General features: G+C 40.0%; 2 protein-coding genes across 3 annotated transcripts in view; both read right to left on the bottom strand.

The window, feature by feature from the left end:
• The window catches only part of fbln2 (fibulin 2), a 345,987-nt gene that overhangs the window by 71,305 nt on the left and 251,774 nt on the right, over nucleotides 1-22,908 (bottom strand).
• LOC133554323 (neurofascin-like) overlaps nucleotides 1-22,908 on the bottom strand; it is a 34,378-nt gene that overhangs the window by 9,090 nt on the left and 2,380 nt on the right. For both annotated transcript variants that reach the window (XM_061902924.1, XM_061902925.1), the window contains exons 2-15: nucleotides 18,849-18,952; nucleotides 18,657-18,762; nucleotides 18,390-18,580; nucleotides 16,846-16,968; nucleotides 11,946-12,164; nucleotides 11,648-11,759; nucleotides 11,339-11,526; nucleotides 11,134-11,265; nucleotides 10,921-11,064; nucleotides 4,995-5,106; nucleotides 4,727-4,890; nucleotides 4,501-4,648; nucleotides 1,761-1,885; nucleotides 1,107-1,208 (exon numbers count right to left, since the gene is read on the bottom strand). In XM_061902924.1, coding sequence (XP_061758908.1) covers nucleotides 1,107-1,208; nucleotides 1,761-1,885; nucleotides 4,501-4,648; nucleotides 4,727-4,890; nucleotides 4,995-5,106; nucleotides 10,921-11,064; nucleotides 11,134-11,265; nucleotides 11,339-11,526; nucleotides 11,648-11,759; nucleotides 11,946-12,164; nucleotides 16,846-16,968; nucleotides 18,390-18,580; nucleotides 18,657-18,762; nucleotides 18,849-18,924 — 1,942 coding nt within the window. In that variant the 5' untranslated portion in view covers nucleotides 18,925-18,952. The remainder of the gene's footprint in view (nucleotides 1-1,106; nucleotides 1,209-1,760; nucleotides 1,886-4,500; nucleotides 4,649-4,726; nucleotides 4,891-4,994; nucleotides 5,107-10,920; nucleotides 11,065-11,133; nucleotides 11,266-11,338; nucleotides 11,527-11,647; nucleotides 11,760-11,945; nucleotides 12,165-16,845; nucleotides 16,969-18,389; nucleotides 18,581-18,656; nucleotides 18,763-18,848; nucleotides 18,953-22,908) is intronic.

Genomic DNA, 22,908 nt, shown 5'->3' with positions numbered 1-22,908 from the left:
AAGGAAAGCGATTACCAACACAATACATGCTGAACAGTGTGCAGCTGCGTTGTTTAAGAATTTAACCGAAGCATTTGACACAATTAATCATAATTACAACGGTATAGCATCAGAAGGCTGGTCTTGAACTGGGTACTAAGCTACTTAACCAACAGGAAGCAGCACTTGAAGTTAGGCGTCCACATGTGTACAGAACTCAAAATATCTTGTGGCGTACCCCGGGACCTTTATAAAGACATTTGTAAAGTTACAAAAGACTTAAAGTTAGCACTATATGCAGACGACACAATTGTGTTTTTTTCAGGAGAAAACATACTGTACAGAAGCAAATGCAAATGTCAACAAAAGAAACAAACAAAATAAAAAGATTGTTTGACAAAAACGGACGATCGTTGAATCTCTGTAAAACAAAAATAATGTTATTCGGTAACAGTAGAAGAGAAAGTCGAACACAAATAGACGGAGTAGACATTGAAAGGGTAAAACAAAACAAATTTGTGGGTTTAATGATAGAAAATAAAATTAACAAGAAATATCATGTAAAAAAATGTACAATATACATAGCAAGAAATATGTCAATAATGAATACAGCAAAATATGTCCTGCAACAAAAATCACTCCATGTACTGCACACTAATATTACAATACATGAGATATTGTGTAGAGATATGGGAAATAATCACAAAAGTACACTTTATTCACTCATTCTGGGGCCAGGAAAAATACTGGCGCATATACATAAGTTATGACACAGAAACCACAAGTATAGACAAGACAGTACAAGACAAAGAGGCAAGCAGGTGGGGAATGTGACCGCCTTCACCTAGAGCCAAGAGACAACAAATTTAATATATTGGGGGAAACTATTGTAAAGGTGACTATATGGGTGGTATTTCATGTTTAGAGAGCTTTTATTATGTTAAAACATGTAAATAAGCATATTTTGCAGAAAGCTGTTTACCACAGTCAGGTCTGGAACCAATAAGCTACAGTAAATGAGGGAAGAGAATATACAAAATATGCAATAAAGCAATAAAAATGATGCAAACAGCTATGATTGATATTATAATTAATGGTTATGGTTAGTGTTGCTTTGCACCTCCTACCTGTAATGGGGCTGAAGTTACTGTCTCCGGGGACCCAACTGAGTCTAACGCTGCGTTCATATGGATCTGACAACTCCAGTTTAGAGGGAGGATCTGGATAATCTACACACAGAAACCAGCAAATTAAGGGAAAAATATTCCTTCATGCAATAGCCATTCAAGAATAAATAGCCCTTCATGCAATATTGCCAACATATAACTTGATGTATTCTGAAGCATGGGCATTTTAGACCCTATAATTTGATCACAGCACTATTAAAAAAAAAACACCATTAGCATCAAAGTACTTCATACCAATATTGAATGTCATTAGTTTGTAACATTTATTTTATAACAGACAACTTAAATTATTTGTATTTGTTTGTACAAACAAATATATGCTTGAGGTACTTGGCTTAGCCGAGGCTCCAAAATACAATGTCCTTTGAGGGACAAAATACATAGGCATTCCATCAAACTGTAATTTATACTGTACATTGATTAGGTCATAATATGAAGAATCTGTAATTTTATTCTATGAGCCTCAGATTTTTCTGACAAAAAGATGTATAATAATGAAGTCTTCTCTTATCACTCAATTCATTACAAATTATGTTGGATAATTGAAGTTTGCTTGACACTCTAAAGTTTCATCCTGTTCTGAACATGTCATACCCATCACCATTAGGTGTGCTGACGCAGACTTTTTGTCCAGTTCACTGTTGATGACACACGTGTAGATGCCTGCATCGCCTCGGTTTACGTTGGTGATGACCAGATTGGACTCATCCAGGGACAGCCTAAAATGATAATGTTGATTGATTGATTGATTGAAACTTTTATTAGTAGATTGCACAGTTCAGTACATATTTTGTACAATTGACCACTAAATGGTAACACCCGAATACGTTTTTCAACTTGTTTAAGTCGGGATCCACGTTAATCAATTCATGGTACAAATATATACTATCAGCTTAATACAGTCATCACAAAAGTTAATCATCATAGTATATACATTGAATTATTTACATTATTTACAATCCGGGGGGTGGGATGAGGAGCTTTGGTTGATATCAGTACTTCAGTCATCAACAATTGCATCAACAGAGAAATGGACATTGAAACGGAGTAAGTCTTACTTTATAGAATATGTACAGCGAGCAGAGAACATAGTGAGTTCAGATAGCATAAGAACAAGTATATACATTAGAAATACATTCGATTATTTACGTTAGGTTATTTACAATCCGGGGAGATGGGATGTGAATGGAGGAGGGTGTTAGTAAAGGGTTAAAGTTGCCTGGATGTGTTGTTTTAGAGGATAGAGAATAAAGATGCACTTTTACATCTGTTGGAAGTGCATTCCACATTGATGTGGCATAGAAAGAGAATGAGTTAAGACCTTTGTTAGATCGGAATCTGGGTTTAACATGGTTTGTGGAGCTCCCCCTGGTGTTGTGGTTATGGCGGTCATTTACGTTAAGGAAATAGTTTGACGTGTACTTTGGTATCAGGGAGGTGTAGCAGATTTTATAGACTGGGCTCAGTGAAGAGAATAGATCAGTATCAGGGTCAGCTTTATTGGCCAGCTTTGCTGAATTTGAGGTGGTATACTGTTCTCTCTTTGTTCAATGTAAACAATAAATATTAATAATTAACTAAATCTATAAACAATGGCTTACATAACTGCAAACCCCATTTCCATATGAGTTGGGAAATTGTGTTAGATGTAAATATAAACGAAATACAATCATTTGCAAATCCTTTTCAACCTATATTCAATTGAATGCACTACAAAGAAAATATATTTGATGTTCAAACTCATAAACTTTATTTTTTTTTTGCAAATAATAATTAACTTAGAATTTCATGGCTGCAACACGTGCCAAAGTAGTTGGGAAAGGGCATGTTCACCAATGTGTTACATCACCCTTTCTTTCAACAACACTCAATAAATGTTTGGGAACTGAATAAACTATTTGTTGAGGCTTTGAAAGTGGAATTCTTTACCATTCTTGCTTGATGTACAGCTTAAGTTGTTCAACATTCCAGGGTCTTGTCGTATTTTACGCTTCATAATGCGCCACACATTTTTGATGGGAGACATGTCGGGACTGCAGGCGGGCCAGGAAAGTACCCGCACTCTTTGACTACCTAGCCACGCTGTTGTAACACGTGGCTTGGCATTGTTTTGCTGAAATAAGCAGGGGCGTCCATGATAACGTTGCTTGGATGACAACATATGTTGTTCCAAAACCTGTATGGACCATTCAGCATTAATGGTGCCTTCACAGATGTGTAAGTTACCCATACCTTGGGCACTAATACACCCCCATACCATCACAGATGCTAGCTTTTGAACTTTGCGCCTATAACAATCCGGATGGTTATTTTCCTCTTTAATCCGGAGGACACCACATCCACAGTTTCCAAATATAATTTGAAATGTGGACTCGTCAGACCACAGAACACTTTTCTACTTTGCATCAGTCCATCTTAGATGAGCTCGGGGCCAGCAAAGCTGGCGGCATTCCTGAGTGTTGTTGATAAATGGCTTTCGCTTTGCATAATAGAGTTTTAACTTGCACTTACATATGTAGCGACAAACTGTAGTTACTGACAGTGGTTTTATGAAGTGTTCCTGAGCCCTTGTGGTGATATCCTTTAGAGATTGATGTCGGTGTTTGATGCAGTACCACCTGAGGGATCAAAGGTCCGTAATATCTTCGCTTACGTGCAGTGATTTCTCCAGATTCTCTTAATCTTTTGATGATTTTACGGACCGTGGATGGTAAAATCCCTAAATTCCTTGCAATAGCTCGTTGAGAAATGTTGTTCTTAAACTGTTCGACAATTTGCCTACAAAGTGGTGACCCTCACCCCATCCTTGTTTGTGATTTACTTAGCATTTCATGGAAGCTGCTTTTATACCCAATGATGGCACCCACCTGTTCCCAATTAGCCTGCACACCTGTGGGATGTTCCAAATAAGTGTTTGATGAGCATTCCTCAACTTTATCAATATTTATTGCCACCTTTCCAAAATTCTTTGTCATGTGTTGCTGGCATCAAATTCTAAAGTTAATGATTATTTGCAAAAAAAAAAATGTTTATCAGTTTGAACATCAAATATGTTCAACTGAATATGGGTCGAAAAAGATTTGCAAATCATTGTATTCTGTTTATATTTACATCTAACACAATTTCCCAATTCATATGGAAACTAAAAAGATAATAGTGCGGTGGTGAATAAAACAAAGAGCAAAAAAGATGATGATGTAAACGTGAGTTAGTGCATTCACGGTGACAGATTATTTCCAGAGTTATTTCCCAACGTTAATCCGATTGGTTGTATGGGGGGAAAAAATGGTGATGACGATGAAGACGTATCTAATATCATGTCTGAAACACACACCTCCAGCCAAGGGTGACTGTGACTTTGTCTTTTATCCAGGTGGTTGTGATGGGAGTAGTGATGTCTGCTTTCACACCACACTCCAAGCGCACGTCGCTTCCACGGAAGACTTTCATATCCTGTGGTCTTTTGACAATTAAGGTAGGTTCTGGGCAGAAGAGTGGACAAAAACACGGCAGTGTGATACCATGACACAAATTGTTTTGAAATACATTAGGTTTCTCACCTTTGACCTCTATTCTGACTTGACTCTCGTCTCTGCCTGCAACATTGCTGACCACACACACGTAAGTTCCCTGGTCCTCTATTTGTGTGCGCCTTATCTCCAGGGTTCCATTTTTATGCGTCTTAAAACGACTTCCTTCGAGATTTCCCTGTCCGTATTTGGACCTGTGTGATTCGACACCGAAATGTGCAAAAGACATAAACATAAAACACAAATGCTCCAAATTACACTTGCTAACTCTGAAAGTGTCAAGCAGCATCTTGCTCACCATCGCAGATCAGGGACTGGAGAGCCAAAGTAGCGGCAGTCAAGGAAGGAACGCGTTCCCTCGATCACCTTGATGAGTTCATTCCTTTGCCCAAGAATACGAGGTGTTGAATCTAGTAAACAGCATTTATTAATCATTGCTTTAAATGTTATTAACTTGGTCACAAATAATCTATGTTGCTATTTCTAATCATTAATAACAACATATAGGTTATATGTGTCATGATCCCACATGACAGTTTGGACTATGGTCGTTGTTTTCCTATTCTCAGAATAGCTTCCTGCCCTTGTTTTGTCACTATTTTCCTGTTTTGAGGCACCTTTACTTTCTATCCCTTGTTCTGCCAACACACCTGTTCCTCATTGTTAATTAGTTCCATTTAGGGAAACTGTGTTTCATTCATTTTGTGACAATACCGCATTTTTGCTGCTGTCATGGTCCCAGGTTGCAGAAAAGGCAAGCATCTTGCAGGGAGCGAAGGCCGTTTAATTAGGAAGCATGAAAAAGAAAAGTCAAAAATGTCCAGCAGAAACTCCTACACAACAGAACACTATGCCATACAGTAGATAATGAACCAAAAGGGAACTAAGTTGCACTAAATAGTCCTAATTGACAAAAATGTACGTGTGTTGACAGGACAAGGAGCAGGAAGGTAAGGTTCTTCAAAACACGGAGACCAGTCAGGAAATTCTGACAAAACAAGAGCACCAGGACAGGAAATTTGTCTGAACACAGGAAAATAACAACATAGTCCAAACTATCATGTGGGATCATGACAATATGTAGATATACAAACTATTATATTTAGGGATTATAGATACCTAGATTTGAATCGATATGGCACTAATTCCCGATACCTGGGAATCAATACCAGTACAAACCCCGTTTCCATATGAGTTGGGAAATTGTGTTAGATGTAAATATAAACAGAATACAATGATTTGCAAAGCATTTTCAACCCATATTCAGTTGAATATGCTAAAAAGACAACATATTTGATGTACAAACTGCTAAACATTTTTTTTTTGTGCAAATAATCATTAACTTTAGAATTTGATGCCAGCAACACGTGACAAAGAAGTTGGGAAAGGTGGCAATAAATACTGATAAAGTTGAGGAATGCTCATCAAACACTTATTTGGAACATCCCACAGGTGTGCAGGCTAATTGGGGAACAGGTGGGTGCCAAGATTGGGTATAAAAACAGCTTCCCAAAAATTGCTCAGTCTTTCACAACAAAGGATGGGGAGAGGTACACCCCTTTGTCCACAACAACGTGAACAAATAGTCAAACAACGTTTCTCAAAGTGCAATTGCAAGAAATTTAGGGATTTCAACATCTACGGTGCCTAATATCATCAAAAGGTTCAGAGAATCTGGAGAAATCACTCCACGTAAGCGGCATGGCTGGAAACCAACATTGAATGACCGTGACTTTGGATCCCTCAGGCAACACTGTATCAAAAACTGACATACATCTCAAAAGGATATTACCACATGGGCTCAGGAACACTTCAGAAAACCACTGTCACTAAATACGGTTCGTCGCTACATCTGTAAGTGCAAGTTAAAGCTTTACTATGCAAAGAGAAAGCCATTTATCAACAACATCCAGGAACGCCGCCGGCTTCTCTGGGCCCGAGATAATCTAAGATGGACTGATGCAAAGTGGAAAAGTGTTCTGTGGTCTGACGAGTCCACATTTCAAATTGTTTTTGGAAATATTCAACATCGTGTCATCCGGACCAAAGGGTAAGGGGAACCATCCAGACTGTTATCGACGTAAAGTTCAAAAGCCAGCATCTGTGATGGTATGGGGGTGTATTAGTGCCCAAGGCATGGGAAACGTAACTGTGAAGGCACCATTAATGCTGAAAGGTACATACAGGTTTTGGAACAACATATGCTGCCATCTAAGCGCCGACTTTTTCAGCGAGACAATGTCAGGCCACATTCAGCACGTGTTACAACAGCGTGGCTTTGTAAAAAAAGAGTGCGGGTACTTTCCTGGCCCGCCTGCATTGCAGACCTGTCTCCCATCGAAAATGTGTGGCGCATTATGAAGCGTAAAATACGACAGCGGAGACCCCGGACTGTTCAAAAACTGTAGCTCTACATAAAACAAGAATGGGAAAGAATTCCAATTTCAAAGCCTCAACAATTATTTTCCTCAGTTCCCAAACGTTTATTGAGTGTTGTTCAAAGAAAAGGTGATGTAACAGAGTGGTGAACATGCCCTTTCCCATCTTCGTGTTGCAGCCATTAAATTCTAAGTTAAATATTATTTGAAAAACAAAAAATAAAGTTTATGAGTTTGAACATCAAATATCTTGTCTTTGTAGTGCATTCAATTGAATATGGGTTGAAAAGGATTTGCAAATCATTGTATTCCGTTTATATTTACATCTAACACAATTTCCCAACGCATATGGAAACGGGGTTTGTACACAACAGTAACATTTTTTGGTCAATTTGTATGTGTACATATATTAATAAATGTGAGTTTTTTATTTTTAATATATATCGTATTTTTCGGACTTTCGCAGTTTTTTTCATAGTTTGGCCGGGGGTGCAACATATACTCCGGAGCAATTTATGTTTGAAATTATTAACACTTTACCGTAAAATATCAAATAATATTATTTATGTCATTTGCAGAAGAGACGAAGAAAATATCAGCAATCGTCACACACACGTCCGCAATCGTCACAAACACGTCAACCAATAAGAATTTGACGGGGGAGGGTCATGGCAGAAGTGCATTGTGGGTCATGGGATGCTAACTGCTATATGCTACTGCCGTAGCTATTAAAATGGATAATTTCAACGTTGGCGGTAACTTGTAAAAACTGAGAAGGGCTGAACAAAAATGGCACCGAAAAGGGAATCATTTACTGCAGATTACAAGCTGGACGTAGTGAAATATTCAGCAGAAAACGACTAGAGGAAGTGGCGCATACCTTTGGAGTTGGCAGAGTTGTTCAGTACCGACATCGAGGAAGAAGATTTCATCGGATTTATCGATTATGAGTGACAGATTGTTTGGTAAACGTATAGCATGTTCTATATGTTATAGTTATTTGAATGACTCTTACCATAATATGTTACGTTAACATACCAGGCACGTTCTCAAATGGTTATTTATGCGTCATATAACGTACACTTTTTCAGCCTGTAATTCACTATTCTTTATTTTTTTTAAATTGCCTTTCAAATTTCTATTATTGGTGTTGGATTTTATCAAATAAATTTCCCCCCAAATCCGACTTATACTCCAGTGTGACGTATATATGTTTTTTTCCTTCTTTATTATGCATTTTTGGCCTGTGCTACGTATACTCCGGAGCGATTTATAATCCGAAAAATATGGTAACTATTCAAATTTAACATTTGTATTTTGTTTTATTATTGTTTTATTTAACTCTTGAGGCTCATTTGGCCACTTATTTAGTGGCCTCCTAGTTAGAGTGTTCGCCCTGAGGTCGGTGGGTTGTGGGTTTAAACCTCGGCCGAGTCATACCAAAGACTATAAAAATGGGACCCATTACCTCCCTGCTTGGCACTTAGCATCAAGGGTTGGAATTGGAGGTTAAATCACCAAAAATGATTCCCGGGCGTGGCACCACTGCTGCCCACTGCTCCCCTCACCTCCCAGGTGGTGAACAAGGGGATGGGTCAAATGCAGAGGACACATTTCACCACACCTAGTGTTTGTGACAATCATTGGTACTTTAATTTTAACTTTAATGAGCAAGTATTATATAATAAAGTAAACTTTGCATGCTGTTGCAATTCCAAAGCGTTAGATGGAAGTAGTGTGTTGGCTACAGTATGTAGCCTGGCCAGGAAGTAGTCTTTCTAATCAAGTTGAATGTCCTATGTTAAGTCCTTAAAAGGTGTTTGTACTCTCAAGTACTCGATTTATTACACACCAGCTTTTTGATTGCAAGGTCAATCCTAGTTGTAGTTTTCATAACCAAATTTGGAGGTGTTGAAATCACCATGTAAAATCGCTCATGTTAATCAGTTGCATGTATATGGCAGAGTCAATGCTAATTAGCATCAAGTTAGCACATTTTGTAAAAGTGGAGCCTTACTGTACGTTTAAGCCGATTTCAAAAAGCCACGGCCCCCTGACACCCCTTCTTAACTGTCTATGCGACGTCAAGGCTTGGTTAGCCCAGAATTTTTTAATAATGAATGAGGGAAAAATGGAAATTTTAGTTTTTGGTCCGGCCCTCACTGACTTGTGACCATTGCAAAATTATGTGCGTCCCAAAGTCACCAGCCTTGGCGTCACTATAGACAGCGATTTTAAACTAGACAAACAAGTCAATGGCGTTTTAAAATCGTGTTTTTATCACCTTCGTCTTTTAGTAAAGGTTAAACCGTTTTTATCTTTTAACCTTTTTGAACAAGTCGTGCATGCTTTTATTTCAAGTCGTCTGGACTACTGCAATGCACTTTATGCTGGCATTAGCCAAAAAACTCTCTCCCGGTTGCAGTTAGTCCAGAAAGCGGCAGCACGACTTTTAACAGGGGCCAGGAAACGCCAGCATATAACCCCAATTCTTCAGAGTTTGCACTGGCTCCCTGTTCAATTGATTTTAAAACATTGCTGTTTGTTTTTAAATCTGTACATGGACTGGAACCTCAATATATCTCGGACCTCATCCAAATTTACATTCCTGCGCGCGCTCTGAGGTCTGAGAGCCAGTTCCAGCTCGTGGTGCCCAAGACCAGACTTAAGACCAGGGGAGACAGGGCCTTCCCTGTCGTCGGCCCTAAGCTCTGGAACACTCTGCCGCTCCATGTTCAAACTGCTTCCACAGTGGAGTGTTTTAAGTCTCGTCTTAAGACCCACTTTTATTCTTTGGCTTTTAACACTACGTGAGTTGTGTGGTCCTCTGTTCTCTGTTGTCCTCTGTGTTTTTTATACACTTTGATTTCTATTTTACTGTTTTAATTGATTTTACCCTTTAAAATATTTTTTAATCATATTTGTTTTTATATTGTTTTTATTGGTTTTATATTTATTTATTTTTTGTTTTTATTCAGTCATTGGTGGAGCATAATATATTTATATATACTTTTTTTTAAATTTTATTTTATTTTTTTTAATTTTTTATTTTTACAATTTTTTTTAACATGGCTGTGCAGCACTTTGGAAACATTATTGTTGTTTAAATGTGCTATATAAATAAAGTGGATTGGATTGGATTGGATTAAGCGTTTTCTGCTAGGCATGCTTGCTTTGTTGGTATGGGAAATTGTAACATCGCATGGGCGCAGTTTGGCAGCAGTTGCAAATGTGCTGATAAATGATTGTTTCCTCGCCATGTGTTTGAGACAGTGTCCGGTCTATCTATGCAAGTACTGAGTTTGGTGCCCAACCTTAACTTAATATGTGTGTTTTATACATCACGTGTAAAGGGATTGGTAAGAAGTAGTGGGACTTTGAGAGGCCTCTGGAGAATGTGAAGTGAATCTTTTTTATATAGCGCATTTCTCTAGTGACTCAAAGAGCTTTACATAGTAAATCCCAATATCTAAGCTACATTTAAACCAGTGTGGGTGGCACTGGGAGCAGGTGGGGTAAGTATCTTGCCCATGGACACAACAACAGTGACTAGGATGGCGGAAGCGGGGATCGAGCCTAAAATCCTCAAGTTTCTGGCACAGCCGCTCTATTAACCAAGCCACACCGCCCCACAACGCTAAACAAAACGGCTCGTAGGCTTACTGACACATGCCGAGGTTTAAAACGGCCAATTGAGGCGGCTGAGGACAATTTGGTACGTTGACATAAGGCCAGACTGTTGGTACATGTTCCCAATTGTCACTGCTCTGCATAGCAAGGTTATCAACCGTTGCTCTTTGTGTATGGTTCAGTGTTCACACAGGAACGACAGGATGGGTTACGCACGCTGCACACTGACAAAAGCGTTAGCCAATAAGTAGCCATATGGGTTTGAGGCATTGCACTGGTAGACGGCGGTGTTGGCGACGGTCACGCTGCTGAAGGTCAGTGTGTCTCCAGACACCTGCCTGTTGGGTTGTGGTGTGGCAGCTTCAATAAAGAAAAAGCACCAGGTGAGATGATTTGGATTCGCTTTAAACCTTCTTGCGTGATTCTTACTCTCGATTGGTTCTCCGTTAATAAACCAGCGGACTGTGGGACGAGGAGCACCATCACAGCGGCACACCAAGCGTCCGCTTTCCTCAGGGGCCAAAACTAAGTCGTCAGGTTTTTCTAACCAAAATGGAGCAGCTGCCAAAAATACTCATGTTAGCTGTTTTATCATTAACAAAAACAAATCAGTTCCTCAAAGCTGACTTCTCACCTTTGACTGTGACAGTTAACGTGTGCTGAATGTAGCTGATCTTATTAGTGGCAGTGCAGATGTACTCGCCCGCATCCTCAAAAGTTGCATTGGGTATTTGAATCATCTTGTTGAAATGTTTCCTTTTCATGCGTGGGGTCACTACCAAGTCCTCCCAACCCTTCGTCCAGGTAATAATAGGAGTGGGCCTTGTTGATGAGAAACATGTCTTAAAATTGACATGCTATGCTGATCTTATTACAGCACTTTGTAGATTCCAGTCAATTATTTAGCTTGGTGTCATGTCTGACGATACTGTGTCAAACTTACACTCCAGCAGCGATGCACTCCAGCAGCAGTTCCTCTCCCAAGAGGACTACAACAGAACTGGATGAGCCTGTGGGAGACAGCCAGGTGGGGGCAGCCTCTACCACGGCTCGAGCTGTTAAAGAAACAAACTCAGCATTCACAATAACAAAGTGTATTCTGTATACTAGAGTTAGTAGCCATCTGTTATGGTGTCCATGGAACACCAGCAAGTTTACCCCTCAGGTCACATTAACGTTAGTGTTAAAGGTAACATTGACAACAGAACCGCCAAATAAGGGATAGACATTCCTATACTCACTTGTGAGCACCTTGACCACCACTGGCCTTTTTTGCTGGATGGCATTCTTATAAGGGAAGCGGGCGCTACAGCAATAATCAGAAGCAGAGTCGTTGAATAGGACGTTGGCAAAATACAGGTCTCCGTTGACCCCCATGGATACCCGACGGTCCTGCCGCACGGGTTGCATGGTGGGGAAGGCGGTTTGAATTGGCCAGTTAAAGGGTCTTGCATATGAGCCTGAAATGAAATATGCCCATAATTTAAAATCTACATTGGAATTGGACTTCAGCTACTAACATGACCTCAACTAGATTCAATACAGCCCTGATCGAGGACAATATCTACTTAAAGATTTAAAAAAAGATAAGATAAGAACTAGTTTACACTGACTGTGCTTTGGAAATGTGCCAAATACCACAGTCTGTTTAATTTAGAGGGGATTGCAATTAAATATGCTCGGCTGCATTACCTACCAATGTCCCAATATGATAAATAGTTAGTCCCATGAACAAATCCAAAAACTCCACTTGTGTGCTTGATCCTATCCCCAGATCACTTGAAAAAGATTTCCTCCCGTCCATCATCACCCTGCTGAATACTGATATAATTAAATATTCCCTCACCTCTGGTTTGTAACCCCCTCATTCAAAACTGCCTCCTTCACCCCCAATCCTCAAATCAACCTGAGCTTTTCACTGAACCCATTAGCAACTTCTGCCTCATCTTCAACATGCCTTTTCCATCAAAATTGTGGAATTTGCAGTGGCAAGCCAAAGAAAAAAAACAACTCACCTCAACATCGACAATCTCCCTGGTCTATTTCAGTCTGGTTTCCAATCCCTCCACAGCACTGAAAATGACCTCATCAAAGTCACAAATGACCTCCTTCTCACATTTGACTCAGGCAACCTCAATCACTTCATTCTTCTGGATCTCACGGCAGCTTTCGACCCCATAAATCACTTCATCCTTCTCTACTGCCTGGAAACTTCCCTCAACATCACTGGCACTAGACTCTCCTGGATAGACAGCAATTCATATCCATCAATAACTGCAGGTAATCCATCGGCATCCTGTCCCAAGGTGTCCCCCAAGGTTCGGTACTAGGCCTTCTCCTCTTCACCCTATACATACTCTTACTAGGATAAATAATCCATCAAAATGGCCTCAACTATCACTGCTACGCTGCTGATACACTGATTTCAACCCGGTCCGTCTGAGATTAGGATATCGCTACATCCCTATTTATGGTTCATCTTCCCAAGTTTTTCATGAACTAAATAAAACTCATCCAAAACTCAGCTGCACGCCTCCTTACTTCTTCCTGTCACCACATCACCCTTGTCCTCCAAGAATCTCCCAGATTACCCATTTCCCAATGTATTCAGTTCAAAATCATTCTCCTGACCCATAACGCACGCCACAACCTGGCCCCCTTCTACTCTACCTCTCTAACCCCCTTACCTCCCACTTCCTGTTAGAAACCTACGTCCACTAACAACCAGCTGCTGTACCTTCTTCACAGAACCCAACAACAAACCATCCAGCCAGGTCGGGTCGCGGGGGCAGCAGCCTAAGCAGGGAAACCCAGACTTTCATCTCCCCAGCCACTTCGTCTAGCTCTTCTTGGGGGATCCCAAGGCGTTCCCAGGCCAGCCAGGAGACATAGTCTTCCCAACGTGTCCTGGGTCTTCCCCGTGGCATCCTACCGGTTGGACGTGCTCTAAACACCTCCCTCGGGAGGCGTTCGGTTGGCATCCTGACCAGATGCCCGAACCACCTCATCTGGCTCCTCTCATTTTTCATTGCTGCCCCTACAATCTGTATCTCTCTCCACCTTAACATCCTCTCATGTCATAACCCCATGACCCACATCTTCAAAACTGCTTTTAATATTGAACAAACCATCTCAAAATCAATCAACTGGTTGTGTTATTATTTTAAATTACCGTTATATGCTTTTATGATTATGATGATGTGTACTTTTGATTATGCGAAAGTGAGCAAGTGCTTTTTGTGTTGTCATAGATAGATAGATAGATAGCTTCCTGTGCACTTAAGATGTGACTTTAAGGTTTTACTACTTACGTATAAAATAATACACGGTCTAGCTCCATCCTATCTTGCCGATTGTATTGTACCATATGTCCCGGCAAGAAATCTGCGCTCAAAGGACTCCGGCTTATTAGTGATCCCCAAAGCCCAAAAAAAGTCTGCGGGCTGTAAGGCTTTTTCATTTCGGGCTCCAGTACTCTGGAATGCCCTCCCGGTAACAGTTTGAGATGCCACCTCAGTAGAAGCATTTAAGTCTCACCTTAAAACTCATTTGTATACTCTGGCCTTTAAATAGACTCCCTTTTTAGACCAGTTGATCTGCCGTTTCTTTTCTTTTTCTTCTATGTCCCACTCTCCTTTGTGGAGGGAGTCCGGTCCGATCCGGTGGCCATGTACTGCTCGCCTGTGTATCGGCTGGGGACATCTCTGCGCTGCTGATCCGCCTCCGCTTGGGATGGTTTCCTGCTGGCTCCGCTGTGAACGGGACTCTCGCTGCTGTGTTGGATCCGCTTTGGACTGGACTCTCGCGACTGTGTTGGATCCATTATGGATGGAACTTTCACAGTATCATGTTAGACCCGCTCGACATCCATTGCTTTCCTCTTCTCCAAGGTTCTCATAGTCATCATTGTCACCGACGTCCCACTGGGTGTGAGTTTTCCTTGCCCTTATGTGGGCCTACCGCGGATGTCGTAGTGGTTTGTGCAGCCCTTTGAGACACTAGTGATTTAGGGCTATATAAGTAAACATTGATTGATTGATTGATAGATAGATAGATAGATAGATAGATAGATAGATAGATAGATAGATAGATAGATAGATAGATAGATAGATAGATAGATAGATAGATAGATAGATGGATAGATGGATAGATGGATAGATAGATAGATAGATAGATAGATAGATACATAGATAGATAGATAGATAGATAGATGGATAGATACAGCTCTAATTCTTCCGGGACACTACAATATACACCACCGCTACCAACAAACCTCGATTTTGCATGTCACTATAAAGTTATATAAGCCTTGTTTGTTCAATATTCAATGCAAAACTTGTTTGAGTCCCTATTAAAAGGTTAAGTTGTTCAACTTTGGCCCGCGGCTTTGTTCAGTTTAGAATTTTGGCCCACTCTGTATTTGAGTTTGACACCCATGAGTTAAAGGAATCATACTATGATTTGTTTTCTATATATAAAAAACCTCCTTGTGGTCTACATAAAATGTAATGGTGGTTGTTTTGCTGCTTTTCAGTTTGTGTTGAGAGGCGGAGTTGTGGGATGGACTTCTCCTCACCACACCTCCTTACGCAGGTGTGCCTCGTCCCCGCCTGCCAGCTGCTTTTTTTTTTGTTTTAACTTTCCTGCTTTTATTGTGCACTATGGACATTGGTGACCGCTACAAGCTATCTGTTATGAGCGACTTTCCCAGATGATATAGCGAGACTGTGGTTTGTTGTCCACATTAAGGAAGGAGGTGGTGCAGGCGGACAAAAGCTTGGAACGAAGCCCGGCTGATGTAAAAATCTCTGGAACATAAACGCTGGCTACTGAGTCTAAAATTTTAATGCTATATCCTGGACATATACATTTATATATTGACAACAAAATGATTTTATCTTCTATATCATGTAAAAAACTCCGGTGTACAGCTGCTTCAAATTGTAAACAATTAAGACTAAAGGCTATCAGCTACGTTATTAGCTACTTCGCTAACGTAATAACGGATTATTTAACTTACGTGTCCATTGCCAAACACAGGAGGCATTGATCCAATTACAAGTAATGTTTAGGAAAATCGTTCTTTATTTTGTCAGACGACGGTTACGTAAAGGCTAAGCTAGCTACACAACAACTCTAGCTAACATTGCTTTTTTTGATTGATTGAAACTGTTATTAGTAGATTGCACAGTACGGTACATATTCCGTACAATTGACCACTAAATTGTCCATGTTAATCAATTCATGGTGAACTAATCAATCACACATTTCTAACCTAACCTGCTAATACTTACAGTTTTATTGTCTCCTCCATTGCCATAGATAGTAGTCACAGAGTCTGCCATTAAAAATAGTTTATTGCAAAGTCCATCTTTTTGTGAAAGTTTGAGGGTGAAGCAGATAGGACTCTTTTTTGCACACTCTCAAAGCAACTTCTTCACAGTTGAAGGCACACAAAAGTTAGCCAGGCACTTCTTAAGATGACACTGGAGATTTAACAACTATCCTGTGTTGGGCAATACAACTAATAACAGCATTTTCTTTGTTCCAGTCGAATCTTGGGCGTTTTGTCGTCCAAACTATAGATGCGAACACATAACTAAAAATGGCTGACGCACGCAAGGCTGTCTGGGTAGATCTATACCATATATGGATAATCCACTGATGATGTTCCCAATTGGTGACATAACCAATTGTGCACATTCCAAACGAACCGTTTAGAGGAAGTAGATAGGAAAGCGAGATTGTTGTATACAAATCTTGGCACTGCCTCTACGCTTTGATTTCACATTTTTGGAACTTATGTAGATCCCAAATGCACATAAAACTTTAAGGAAAGTTGATGCTACATTATAAATCATACTTCTCACCTTTACCTTTAAAGGTTGTGGCACCTATCTGAGAAGTTTGTCAACAATAACAATCCACACACTACCAACTTGATACGATATGGCTCTCAACAAATGAAACACAGCATTGTTATGCGCCTCACACTCGCAGTTTTTTTGTTACTTATAATGCACAAAATAAGGAAAGACGTCTGTTCTTGTCTCAAATAAGGCATTATTTACTTAAGGCTGTTTAAGGTATCAGTGTCTCTATTCCCATAAATTTAGGATCGATCTCTAAAGAGACACTTACAGCTAGACATCCAATAGGTTTCAGGTTTAGGTGGACCGGCTGGAGGGTCACAGGACAGAACCAAAGGCAAACCAGCGCTAATCACCACAGGTTCCACGATGTCTCTTGGCCACACAGGAGCTCCTGCACAAACACAATTGCATGGCATTTCAATCAGGTGCAAAGCTGAGTTGTGTTTTGTCATTTAATTTAGGGGTCCCCAACCTTTTTCTACCAGGGACCGTTTTAATGTATGCGGGATTTTCACGAACCGGCTTTTTACGTGTGACAGAAAAAAGCGCAAAAAAATTAGCATTGAAAAACCAATTCACCATAACGCTGAAGTAGTGGGAGCCATGCGTGTGTTTCTTTGTGAAGATATGGTCCCCGGCACCTTGATTGCATATACTATATACCAGTGTTTCTTAACAATAGAGCCGGGGCCAATTGATGGGCCGCGAGCGCCCCCCTAGATTGTAATATATGTGTTTTTGGAAACAAGCCTTTTTGTTTTTCGTGTGATCCATTTGCCTTTTTAAAGCATTACATGGATTACATTTTTTAAGATGTCAATAAACTTCTCAATCAATCGATCAATCAATTTTTCAGCTGTGGTTTGTATAGGCCGCAGCGGTACTTAGTTGTAATACACTTTTTTACCATTTGTGGCAGTAGTTAAAATATAAAAACAAACAGAAGAAGTCTGGCACTAATGTCATAGAGAAACTTTTTAAGCGCAAAAATTATGACTGAAGGGGTCCAGCTTTATTTTCATTTGCACTTTAATTTTATTGACAGTTTAGTTAAGAAATATATTTAGTTCTAATTTATTTTAGCATAAACTTACTACATATTGTGTGTACATGTATTTTTTCTTATTAGCCTGACCTAAGCCTAAGGTGTATTTGGTAAATTAATAGTATAATCTTTGTGATCAACACATGCTATTATACAATTTTACGAGGTATTACACTGTAAGTCGGGTAGATATCGTATTTTATTGAATAGAGTAAAATGACAAATTCAGTGTTCATATTGGAGTGGTCCCCGGGTCCTTCTGTAGTGGAAAAGTTAGGTTCTGAGGTCAAACAGATTAAGAACCCCTGCTACGTACAATGACCCTGCACATGAAAATTAACCTTTGGCTACAATCTGGCATGTAAACATTGTATATGTTCATTAATGTGCTTTGTTGTACTATGACAAATGGCAACATCCTATCAGGAGTTGTAATATAAATCTAATAACAAGTCGTTTGTGTGTTTAGTGGGACAGGCCAAAGTTAGGTTGGAGAAAATGATTCTGTGCAGCCCGGTAGCAAATGCGTCACGGACCGTCGCCGGTCTCCGGACCGGTGGTTGGGGACCACTGATTTAACTAAACATCCATTGTGCACAATGGTAATATGTTCACCCATGTAAGCTATTTCAAGGACTGACAGGACTGGCATGAAGAGAGAGCCCACCATTCCCATTTACACCTACCCACCAAAAAGTCTTCATTTAATCCATCATACATCATTTTGGGAAGCTTGGAGATAAACATGAGTGTTATGTTTAACCTACTGTACAGTTGCAGTCTGATTTTGTTGGAGTATGCAGAACCATACTCATTGGAGGCAATGCACTGATATTCTGCCTCATACTGTTCTGGATTGTTCCGGGCATAGATGTCCAGCGTCCCTGAGCGCCGACGCATTGATGTTTGCGAATCGCGTGCCACATTGAAATACTTCCCATTGCGTCTCCATGAGAAACTTGTTTGAAACAAGAAAAAAAAACAAAAAACGTCAATCTTTGTTTTGACTTTGGGCTGCATCATTCGCTGCTTACATAGGATGAGGGTTTCCCTTGGCCTCACACTCAATGACCATGGTGTCTTTGGGGTCAACAATATGCTCCTTCATTGACTGCTTTGTGATAGTTGGGGGTTGACGGACTGCAGGGATGAAGGAGTGCAGGCGTTAAAGCAGACGATAATGCATATCACAAAGTCCAACTAGAAATGTAACGATATTGACTCACTCTCCAGAGGGATGTCCAAAGGCCAAACACTTTGCCATAAAAGCATCAACAGCACTGTTTGGATCAGTGTGCCCATCTTAACTGTGCATGGAGTCCTACACCTGCTGTCATAAACACTTCATTGAAACAGAGGACACCAATTATGCAATAGACATCATTGTTTTCATTTTAGACATTATTCAGTCATACTTAACGACAAGTAGCAGGGACATTACTGGGAACAAAAGACATGGATGGCATATGTGTAAGAATGTGCTGGGAATATGTAATATCACCATTGGCCTCATTAATACATTCATTATGTGGCGGACATTTTTTAAGACTTGTGATCAAGCTCTGTCTTTGTCATGTTTTCTCTGGAACATTCCCTGCCATACCTTTCCTCGGTATTGACTCTAATGAAAAAAATAGCAAATGAGTCATCTAAACCAATACCCAACTACAACATAATGTGTGTGTCCCCTTGTAAATGTGTTAACGTTTATATGTTAACATTGCATTACATGAACAATTACTGACATCAACATGCAGCTTGATTTGTGAAAATCAGGTTTGTTTTGTTGGCAGGCATGTGCACAGATACCCCCTCTGGTGGTGCTCAAACACCGGTCCTTTTGCCTTTCATGAGAAAAGTGCCCTTCTTTGCTTGCACTCTTTTTTTTATTATTTTAGTATTTATAAACATTCTCCCTGAAATAAATCCCCCCAATTGTGTTTGGATATGTGATGTGGCATGTATGTGAATTCCTGTGAAAATTCCTCCCCAAACTGCTCCTCCGACAGAGCATCAGGCAGACAGGTAATTTACACTCACCACGTGTACGTGGACAACATTTATTTAATCTGATCATCATCCAGATTAGAATGTTACTGTGTACATGGGCCCTGAAAAGAATTATCTGATTATGACATGCATTTTCATGCATCACACCTTAAATCGCAATACTTTGCTTTGACATGAGAAGAAGTTAAGATAAACGGAGTGATGCGTTATCATTTGTTCTGTGGGGTCATCTTTTGGATGAGATTGCTCACTGCAGGTCCTGACTAAGCAGTGACTTCCATTGTAAACAAAGATGGCATTGTGGATTTCTGATTGTCCAATGTTATAATGGTATTTATTTGTCATGTTTTACTTCTGTTCACTACTTTTGTTTTACCTCACTTTTTTTTCAAATCGAGCTGTTCTGTGCTTCTTACGTTGTGATTATGTACGGGTTGTGGCACGTCTTCATGTTACGACGTTCTGTGTACATGTTTGAGACTGGCAGCTAGCACTTGAAGTAGCTGTGATGTTGTGAATAAAACAGCTCGTTACATCAACACATGACACACCAGACCTATACTTTCGTTTTTGCTAGTCTCGTTTTAAAGCAAAAAACTCAACAGTATATAACGCTACGTCTATACATGTTGAAAGAGTGGAGACAACAGCAAGACAATCGCTTCATTCCGAGACTAATACATGTTAGTCCCCGCTCCACCAACAAAGTATAGCTAACATCAAAGCCATGCAAAGTAAGGATAGTTCTGACTTGAATTTCGGAAGATGTGTTTTCATGTGATACAATCCGAATGACTAGCAGCATAAACCACCCATCTCGATCGGAATGAAATTTTGATCCGAGCCTGTGTGATCGGGTCCGAATATTCAGAATGGCTTGTATACATGAAGCATTTCATTCCGGTTAGGCTTTTAATCCTATTAAATGGATCCATGTGCACATAGCTATCGCTAGTGTTTGTGAAATCCCCTGACGTTGTTTGGTGCAAAAATAACCTAATTAACGGAAAAAACATTACAACGCTACTGCCCAATAGTTTCCTAAACCAAAGAATGTACAAAAATGATTCTCAACTGAAGAGGAGAAAAACAATCATTTGTATAACCTTTGATGAAAATCTAATTTAAAACATTTGGATGCATGTACAACTATTAGAACCTTTGGAATATCAGTATGTGGAGTTGAATTATAGAATGGATTAAGTAAACAAGTTAAACATTGTACTGATATGATGGAGTTTAAGACGTTGTTCAAATTAACAGTGCTGACAAAGTACAAAGAAGAAGAATTATAAGAAATACTTTCAACCTTTTTGAAAATAAGATAAGAAAGTAAATATTCATCATGTTAATAATAATAATGACCGATTTATTCAAAACGAAACTAAGTTGACGGTAAAAAGTCGTTGTCGCGATTGTTGGATATGAATTTAAACCATAACCAACCTTTCATCAATATGTAAGTCTTGTCTCAAAGTAGGTGTACTGTCACGACCTGTCACATCACGCTATGACTTATTCTGAGTTTTTGTGCAGTTTTCCTGTGTGTAGTGTTTTAGTTCTTGTCTTGCGCTCTATTTTGGTGGCTTTTTCTCTTTTTTTGGTATTTTCCTGTAGCAGTTGCATGTCTTCCTTTGAGCGATATTTACCGCATCTACTTTGTTTTAGCAATCAAGAATATTTAATTGGTTTTTATCCTTCTTTGTGGGGACTTTGTTGATTGTCATGTCATGTTTGGATGTACATTGTGGATTCCGTCTCTGCTCCACAGTAAGTCTTTGCTGTCGTACAGCATCCTGTTTTTGTTTACTTTGTAGCCAGTTCAGTTTTAGTTCCGTTCTGCCTAGCCTTCCCTAAGCTTCAATGCCTTTTCTTAGGGGCACTAACCTTTTGTTTATTCTTGGTTTAAGCATTAAACACCTTTTTACCTGCATGCAACCTCCCGCTGTTTCCGACATATACAAAAGCAATTAGCTACCGGCTGCCACCTACTGATATGGAAGAGTATTACACGGTTACTCTGCCGAACTCTAGACAGCGCCGAGATTCAACAACAACAATTTGCAGACTGTTTTGCAAAAAGTTTTTTTAACCCAAATAGATGAAATTACATAAACTCCCACGGCACACAAGACTGTTTCTCACGGCACACTAGTGTGCCACGGCACAGTGGTTGAAAAACACTGCTTTAATGTATACTTCTAGCCCGTGAGTCATATTTGTACCTACCGTTCTCATGTTGCGTCTATTCTGGACTGTCCCTCCTATCCAAACCATCATGATCGAAAAGTTGTTGATTTTTTCTTTAGTCAGATGTCTCTCTTATTTTTGTGGTATCATGTATAAAATCCACAAAATGTCAGGTCAAGAAGCCTGGAGATGTCACACCTCTGTATTAGAATCCGTCACTGCCACTTACACGCTGCCTACCCAGCTGATGAATAATGAATGAGCGCCATACAACCACCTACACTCTCTGCACTTCACTGTTCTTCCACAGGCACTCACCATTGCGACAATCAGTTTCTTTCAAACTATAACGTTTGCATTAAAAAGTGAAACTCCATGCAGAACACCTTTTATCCTAATGGCCACGGAGAGTGGATGTGGAGAAACACTTTTTATTTATTCTAATGCTCTCTGTTAAGGTCAGAGTGGTTCTCAGAAATAGGCTGGAAACGAACACAAGAAAGCAGAGAATAATCCCTATCGGGGCCAAAAGTGCATTCCTGCTGATTTTGATGACATCTAAATGTGGGCTTTATTGTTCCCTGAATAACTGTTGGGCCCAGAATGAAAGCAATGTTTGTTTCTCTCACATGCATTTTGCATGTGGCAACCCTCAAGTCCGATGGATCCATGACAACACCGCCCATTATTTACAAATACAGAGACTATTATTTCCTTTTTTATATTTCCTAAAAATACACAGTTGTATATTTTAAGAAGAGCTGAGTTTTGTTTTCATACCACAGCATGCACATCCTTGCTACAAAGGAAAGTTAATTCTAATGAATCATAGGCGGCATTTATGTGTGGGCTGTCAACAGTGGGCTGACTCGCCGAGGCTCTCAGGCATCCAAGCGCATGTTGGAGCTGATACCAGAATCTTATATCGCCGTCCATTCATCATTTTGAGCAGGATGTAAACGGCCGCTCTTGTGCCTCGGGCCAAGCAAATAAGCGGGCGCAATCGCTCTTGGCATACTTTAGTGCAAGCGAGCAGAGATCTGTGCCACGCACCACACTGCACAAGAAGAGGTCAGCTCATGACGA

This window comes from Nerophis ophidion, linkage group LG06 (genome assembly GCF_033978795.1).
Source record: "Nerophis ophidion isolate RoL-2023_Sa linkage group LG06, RoL_Noph_v1.0, whole genome shotgun sequence".
NCBI classification, from domain to species: Eukaryota; Metazoa; Chordata; class Actinopteri; order Syngnathiformes; family Syngnathidae; genus Nerophis; species Nerophis ophidion.
Note: the sequence above shows the minus strand (reverse complement) of the source record. Positions and strands in the feature narration are given on the sequence as shown.